The sequence below is a fragment of the Pinus tabuliformis genome, chromosome 8, assembly GCF_031772625.1.
Source record: "Pinus tabuliformis cultivar Carrire ecotype Pingquan chromosome 8, CPIR1, whole genome shotgun sequence".
In the NCBI taxonomy this organism is placed as follows: Eukaryota; Viridiplantae; Streptophyta; class Pinopsida; order Pinales; family Pinaceae; genus Pinus; species Pinus tabuliformis.
The window spans coordinates 1320726962-1320735462 of record NC_142294.1 but is presented as its reverse complement, the minus strand read 5'-3'; the positions used below and the strand labels follow the sequence as shown (position 1 = coordinate 1320735462).

The 8501-nt window shown below is 40.9% G+C and overlaps 1 protein-coding gene across 1 annotated transcript; it reads left to right on the top strand.

Moving 5' to 3' along the window:
- Window positions 1–4214: 4214 nt before the first annotated feature.
- LOC149240346 (uncharacterized) lies at window positions 4215–5198 on the top strand. The gene has a single exon (XM_089370147.1). The coding sequence runs from the start codon at window positions 4215–4217 to the stop codon at window positions 5196–5198; it is 984 nt and encodes a 327-aa protein (XP_089226273.1).
- The last annotated feature ends 3303 nt before the right edge of the window (window positions 5199–8501 follow it).

The window sequence follows — 8501 nt, the reverse complement described above, 5'->3', positions numbered from 1 at the left end:
GGAAAGAGGCCAATCCTTTTCAAAAGATGGACGCCCCTGTTTGATGCCCAGAAAGAAAAAGAGGTGGAGTCCCCAGTTTGGGTCAAACTTTAGGGCCTCCCTATGCAATTCTGGACCAACTCTGCCTTCACCTCTATTGGTAATACTCTGGGGAAGTTTCTCGACACTGATAGAACATACCTTCGAACTCATGAATGGTGAGTCGCCCGTATTTTGGTTAGTCTAAACCCCAGGGCGGGATTGGCAGATGCTATGAACCTGAAGTATCGAGGTCTAGAGTTCGTTTAGATCTTGGACTATGAAAACCTCCCTTTCAGATGCCACCGATGTCATCAATATGGTCGCCCGGGAATGTCCGCTTGGATACCGTTGACATCGAGGACAAAGGAGAAGCAGAAACACCCAGAACGCAAACCAGAAGACGATCTCTCAGGAAACAGAGGCTCTGACAATGGAAAGCGATCCCCTGGCATCTTCCCAGGGTTTGGTCATGGAGCAAAGGAAGATAGATTTCCAGGATCATCCGGGGTCAGCAGCAAATGAAATACAACTCTTATTTGATGTTCTCTCAGGGACCCTCACTAATCTCTAAAATGGAAGGTGAGGATCAGGCGAGTTTGATTCTTTCCCCTCCCTCCTCTTTTTGTCTTTCTAATGCTCCATCTATGCCTTGTTGTGAAGAGGTTGGTCCATTAAGACAGCTCTCGAATGAATCATTGGATTTGAGGAAGGGGAAAACCTCCTCTGACAGCATTATTATGACCATCCCCTCCTCCCCTCTGCCGACCTCTTTTCCCTTCGAGATTGTCTGCTCTGCCCCTCCTTTTATTCGAAGTCCTGAGCCCCCATATAACCTCAGACCTTTGGCCAATAGAAAAGGAAAATGGCTTGCTATGAGTGGATTGGAGCTAGATATGGAGACATCTGGACTGAGGAACAAAAGAGGAAGGAAAACTGATCTGTCGAAGGCTCAATTGAAGGCAGTCATAGACATTGCAGATGGGAAGCAGCTATCTATTCCAGGGGTGCTTAGAGCAAAGCGGACACCCTCTGCGAGTTTACGATGATCATTTTATCCTACAACTGTAGGGGTCTAGCTAGCCAACCCAAAAAGCTAGCTCTGAAGGAATTGGTTAGGTCCAAAAGACCTGACATTATTTTACTCCAAGAAACTTTGGGAAAAGGGGAAGAAGTCACAGGGTATCTCAATAAGCTTCTTCTGGGCTAGAGTTTTCATGTCTTAGACGCCAATGGTCACTCAGGAGGGGTGGCATTTGGTTTCAATCCGAAGGTTCTTAGAGATATCTCTTCGTGGGGATGGGAAAATGTTTTGGCCGTGGAACTATTCTCCAGTGAACTTTGCATCCCCTTCCTCATTATCAATGTATACGGTCCTATTATGGATCGGGAAATATTTTGGAACCCCTTTTTTGCTAAGTCGTTTATGGCGCACCCTAATCTTGTAATCGGCGGAGACCTCAACTTTTCTCTGGGGATCACAGAGTCCTAGGGGGTCAGAGCACGAGCAGACCCTCTCACAAATTTCTTTATAAATAAACTGGCCTCCTCTCCTTTGGTGGATGTCACTCCGCTCAAGATGCATCCGTCGTGGAGAAACCGAAGAATAGGTGAAGACTGGGTTGGGAAGAAGCTCGACAAATTCCTAATTTGTGATTCGTGTCCGAAAAGCTACAGGCTTTCAGACACTGGGTTGGGGAAGGAGGTCTCTCGGATTATTTCCCTATTTTCCTCAAAGTGAAGGGTGCCTTCCCAAAACTGGGCACTCCGTTCAAATTTAATGTTTCCTGGCTTCTGGACGCATCCTATATCAGCCTCTTCCATAGCACCTGGATTAACGATAACCTCAGTGAAGATGAAAGTTGTGGCAAGGCTTTCATGGAAAATCTAACAAGGATGAAGGCCGCCTTCAAGAATTGGGCTCACCAGAAGAAACTAAATGAAGAAAAAACTCTGGAAAATGTCAATGCCAAAATAGCCCTTCTTGAAGATACAAGAGGTATTGGTTATAGAACTGAAGAGTCTCGGGCCAGACTCAAAGATCTGGAGTTGGAAAGGAAGCGGATTCTTCAGGCCAGGGAAGAGAGCTAGCGCTTAAAAAGTAGAGCGATCTAGTTTCAGGCGGGGGACGATAACACCAAGTTTTTCCAGAACTATGCAAAAGGGAGAAAAAATTCCAACACCATATGGGAATTGAAAAAAGCCAATGGTGATAGGGCTCTTTCCTTTGAAGAGCTAGCTTCTCTAGGGAACTCCTATTTTAAGAATCTCTTTAAAGAACCGGAGGAAGCAACTATTGCTGAAGTCATAAGAGTTTCTCAGTTCTTCCCTAGGTTCATAGAGGAGGAAGGCAACGATTCCATCATGGCCCCTGTTTCTAAGGAAGAGGTAGAGGATATTCTCAAATCCATGCAAAAGGAAAAAAGCCCTGGCCCGAATGGCTGGACTATCGAATTCTTCCAACACTTTTTTGAGTTCATTGGGGATGAGCTTGTGGCAGTTGTAGAAGAGTCAAGGTGCATGGGATCAATTTTCCATCCCTTCAACGCCAGTTTTCTCACTCTTATCCCCAAATCTGACCTCCCGGGCTCTTTTGCATATTTCATACCCATATCCTTGTGCACCTGTGTTTACAAAATCATAGCTAAAGTCATTGCCTCCAGATTAAAACCCTTTCTCTCCCGAAACATATCCCTTGAGCAATTTGGCTTCCTCGACGGCAGACAAATCCATGAAGCGGTTGGAGTTTCTCAAGAAACTCTCCATAGTCTCAAAATCAGGAAAAAAAAAGGAGTTGTAGTGAAAATCGATTTTTCAAAGGCTTTTGACAGAATCAGCTGGCTATTTCTCAGGCTACTGCTAACTCATCTGGGTTTCAGGTATGACTTTGTGAAATGGATTATGAGCTGTATTTCTTCCTCTTCCATAGCTGTTTTGATTAATGGAGCGGCTTCCAGTTTTTTCAACCCTGAATGCGGCTTGCGTCAAGGCTGTCCGCTCTCTCCCCTTTTGTTTTTTTTGGCTGCAGAGGGCATCAGCCTTATGATCCATGATGCTAAAAGACAAGGAACTCTCAAAGGCATTGAAGTAGCTGAAAATCTCTGGGTTACCCACCTTCTATTCGTGGATGACATAATTCTGTTCAGTAATGGCAGCCTGGAGGATTGTAAGACGCTCAAAAGGATTATGGACCTTTTCCTGAAGGCGACTGGACTCTGTATAAATGATAAGAAATCCTCTCTTACGTGTTCAGGTTTGTCCAGAGATATGGTGCACAGCGTGAAGATGATATTAAACTTCGATGTCAAAGCGTTGGAAGATACCTTCAAATACTTGGGCTTTCTTCTCAAACCGGACAACTACAGGAACAAAGATTGGACCTGGATTCTTGCTAAATTCAAATCCAAGCTGAAACACTGGAGCTTCAGATGGCTTTCCAGGGCGGGAAGGCTTGTGTTAATAAAATCTGTGCTTATGGCTGTGCCTGTCTACTGGGCTAGCCTGACTTGGGTTCCCAAAGGAGTCCTTTCCCAAATCGATAAACTTTGCAGCAGGTTTCTGTGGGCAGGTTCCAAGTCAGAAAAGGTCACTCCGTGGATCGCCTGGGATAAAGTGGCTCGTCCCAAAGAGTGGGGAGGCTGGGGGATCAAAAACCTTCAATGCTTCTCCTAATCTTTAGCAGCAAAACTAGCTTGGAGGCTAATTTCTTTTGACAATTTGTGGACCACTGTTACTAAGAGAAAATACATCGATCCTCTATCAACGATAGATTGGATTAGACTGCCATCAAAGGCCTGCAAACACTCATCGGTGGTCTGGAAATCCGTGGTTGCCTTTGTCAACATCATTGAAAAGGGATTGGCTTGGAGCGTGGGAGATGGCACTCAAATAAGGCTGGGTAGAGATCCCTGGATTGGCTGTTCTGAGCGGTTTTCCCTATCTCAGGGGTTGGCTGCGGTGTTAAAAGAGAAGGGTCTTCTCACATTAAACTAGGTGGCCGATCCCCGAACTTCTTCCATATGGAGCCAAGGCTGGATGCAAGGAATAGATCTTCATCTGGATGAAGAATAGCTGGAGGAATGGGATTCGTACAGGAATGACCTCCTAAATTCTTCAGTCAGGCTCTCCGACGCCCCAGATGAACTTCGTTTGGTTTTTGCTCAGAATGGCATCTACTCTCCAAATATGGGGTACAAATGGATGATGACCCAGAAAGGGTGGGAAAATCCGACTTGGTGGGCCAAATCTCTATGGAAGTTAAAAGGTCCAGCGAAAACCAGACTTTTTTTCTGGTGTGCTCTACTCCAAAAGTCCCTACTTGGGATTTTCTTCAAAGACGGGGTAGGATAGGCCCTGGCTGGTGTCCTCTATGCAAAGATAGCATTGAATTAGTTCAACACCTGTTCCTCTTCTGCCCTTTCAATTCTAGTCTTTGGATTGAAACGTTAAGGTTACTCAAAATCCCTTATAGGTGGGAAGGGCAAGGGATTTCGGAAGCCTGGCAGAAGTGGTGGAAAGAAGCTGAAAATGACAGAGAGAGATCCATCCCGCTCCTCATCACCTGGGGGACGTGGTTGGCTAGGAACCAGGTCATCTTCAAGGACTCTGTCTTCCCGATCGCAAGATTGGCCGCTGAAGGAGCTGCAATATTCGATAGTATCCCTGCTCCGCCTACTTCTCCTTCTCCCAGGCTGGTTCGGCAAGAAACAATAAGATCTTCAATCCCGTGGGCTTATTATGACGGAGCCTCAGACATAAATGGTCGCTGTGGGGCTGGTTTAATAATCCATCTTTCAAAGGATAAGACTTTTAAGGCTTCAGTTGGCCTCGGCCAAGGATCCAATAATTTTGCTGAATTGAAAGCCCTCCACCTTCTTCTTTGTTGGCTTGTCCTGCGGAACGTGCAAGAGGTTCAGATCTTCGGGGACTCTATGAACACTGTGCGTTGGTTCAATGGGACGCAGTTATGCAGCAATTTCATCCTGCTTCCCTTGCTTAGAGAAGTTTCTCGACTAAAAAATCATTTCACGGAGATCTCCCTTAGTCACATCTACAGGGAAAGAAATTCTGATGCCGATCGTCTCTCCAAAGAAGGTGTTAATCAAATCATGGGGTCGTGGACTGTCCTGGAAGAAGAAAATGGGGTGGCTCAACCTCTTGAACAGCCCATTTTCGCTTAGATTTCTTTTCTGAGTTTCTCTTTCCTGTGCTCTGTACATATATGTCTTGTTTCTCTTGTTTTTTTCTTTTCTGCTTCATTGCTCCTTCTCAGGTCTCTCGGGCTGCTTTCCTTGTAAAAGGAGGCTCGCTTCGACCTGGTCACTATTTCTCTCTACCTTTTCTCCCGAATCCTGATCGTGTTTACGCATGATTTCTTCCTGGATGATGGGTGCTCCTTCCCTGTACGAAATCTTTGTTTTTTTGCATATGTAATACTCTTCGTCGGATTGCCTTCCTTCGGGCTCCAAGGAGGCGTGTTTTTTTTCCTTAGACAGGTTTTATGCCTCTCTTTGTTTGAATTGTTTTCGGCGCACGATTTCTCCATTTTGAATGTAAATCATATGGGATCTCTGCGCTGGTTCATTGCCTTCCGGGTGAGCTTGACTGTGCTGTTTACTTTTTCATTCAGCTGTGACTCCGTTCTTTCCCCTACCTCATGGCAAAGAACGAGTCCTCTTGCAATGCATTGCATTTGCTCTGCAACTACCTATTATTTTTAATAGATGGTTTGATTTTTTCTATGGAAAAAAATATAGTCTATAATTGATCTATATCATCATAGGTTACATAGACATCTTTTTATATTGCATAAAACCAGCAATACCTCAGGTTAGATTAAAATTGATTTAATTCAAAGTTTTGCATCTTAGAATGAAGTTGTGTTACTTTCTAGTTATTATTTTGCGAATCATCAGAAAAAATCCCACAAATCATATAAACCCAAAACATTGGGAAATTGGTCCCATCATATCCAGTCGGAGCCACTATCCTAAATGGAAAAAGAGCTGCTCTAAGGTCCAGACCGGGTGGTTATCCCCCATGTTGTTGCCACAGATGTCTGAGGCCTCAAAATCTCAGAAAACAAATTACAAATCATAGTAACTAGTATATGAATTCTAAATAAATAAATAAATAAATATATATATATGGAATAGAATATTTGAGGCTAACTCAGCCCAACCTCATCGCAACCAAACCTTGTAACCTTGTCATACATGGGAGTCCTAGTTAGTGTTGAGAATAAAGTGAATCGATTAATGGACCCCATATGGATGTGCAATTGAGTGGTTTATTGGTTAAGGGTATGTGATATATACCACATCCATTTATTTTTCCAATTGATGTATGTTATGGAAATTATATATATTTCATCGTGAAGTGTGTTAAATCCCGAACTCGGCTAAGTGAGATATCAGTTACAGGCATATGTTGTATGATATGCATTATATGTTATGTGTTACACATTATATAATTGGCATAATGGTGTGTGTTATATCATTTTGGATATGTTTCCATTTTGGTTATTACTTGTAGTAAGAAGGGTGAGGTAGAGTGGGGTGGGGTGGGGTGAGGGTAAGAGTACTATGTTGATTGATGGAATTAATTCAGATGGAATTTATTATTCGTATTTCCAAATGATGTGTGATTTAATTGATCCTCTAATTTATGTATTAATTAAATAAGGGTGATTTAAATTATTAAAAAATAAATATTTTATTAACAAATAACTAAATAGATAATAAGAGACACTAATTGTAAACATGTTATAGAATTGATATCTCATAAGTAAATTTAAATTCACTAGATTAATATTGCTTATCTATACATAAAAGGATTGTGAGATTGCAAGTTCTATTGAGATGTATGATTCAGAATTTAAATTTAACAAAAATAAATAAATTTACGGAAGCACAACAACTATTAATTTTTTGAAGTTGAGGGTATTACAATGTTATATTTCTTGAGAGACCAATGGTACTCTCTATTGACTTCCAATTGGCTAGCTATTCATCTACCTATATATTAATAAGTTATTCTCCTATATGAGTTATCAAAACATGATCCATTCTCTTGTCTTTTAAGATAGAAGATGCAAGCCTTTAAATGTGATCTTAATTGTGTTTGATAGTGATATGGTACATTTTCCTTAGGAGTTTGGTTAAAGTTTGTTAGTCATTGATTTGTCCCTAGTTTAAGCCTACTACATATTGTCACCGTAATATATTCTAATTTTTAGTTTCCCCATGTTTTTCTTTATCTCAATACCATTTGAGTGCAAATCCATCAATAATTATTACAATTTTTGAAGGATATATATGTGTGTGTGTGTGTTGGATTGCATTAATGTATCAATAGTAATTTTTAAGAGATTTTGAATTTGTCCCAACAATAGTTAGTTGTCAAGAATACCAACAATATGTTGTTTCCTAAAGTGTTCATGGACATGCTTGTAGTTGTTCATGCATAAAAGAAGACATTGTTACATCCTCAAATTTTTCTAAGTGCTTGATGGGATCATATCTAATGTCAGATTTTGGAATCAAGTAAGCATATCTTGCTTCCACCTATAAAAAAAAAATTATATAACTTGGATAGATTTCATTATTCTCATGTGGCCATTTTTATAAGACACAATAAAAATCCTCTAAAAATGGAACATCCATGTGTAAAATGCCTTCATCATCATATTTTGGATCTATTGATGTTTGACTATATCAACATTGGACCTTGACTTCTTTTTCCACTCTATGGCATATGTTTCAACTTTTACAATCGATTTACTTTTATCCATGGGAACAATTGCCTTCCTTTAGATGTTGTGGAATGTCATCATGATATTGTTGGAGTAGATTTGGATTCACAAAGAACAAATCCAAGGTTAATGGAATATGGTGTGGTATGCTCCCTAGGGAATTCTTGTTATCTCAAAGCTAACCACTGTATAAATTCCATACCAATTGGTGTGTACCAACTAACCTTCTTAGTAGCTTACAAGTGGTATGATTTGCAAGTCTAATAGTAATTCCACTATGCTCTAATGGGTGGCTAGACCAATACCTAATCTCAATAAAAGTAAGAGATAATATTAACCTTGGCCCAAGGTCTACCATGAAATCATTAATTGATTCTACTATAATGGTCATTAGGACTTGTAGATCTTTTCAAAATAATATAATGACCTTTGTAACCTTTCTACATCCAAGACCAAATTTCATCACTATCAACATGTAGGTGGTAGTTAAGGAATTCTTATTTATTTTGGAGGCATATTATATTTTTTCATGATTCCTTTAACAAGTTGTTGAGATCCCAAACAATATTTCCTTAAGGGTTTAGATTTCACCTACGAGGATGGCGTTTGTGTGCTTTTAAATTGTGCCATTGGTAAATCCTTTATGGCATGTTCTAGCATTTGATGCTAGTAAGTGAAATCCATCTTGTCATCCTTGGGTATAAATTAGTTGTCCAATCCCTATGGGCCA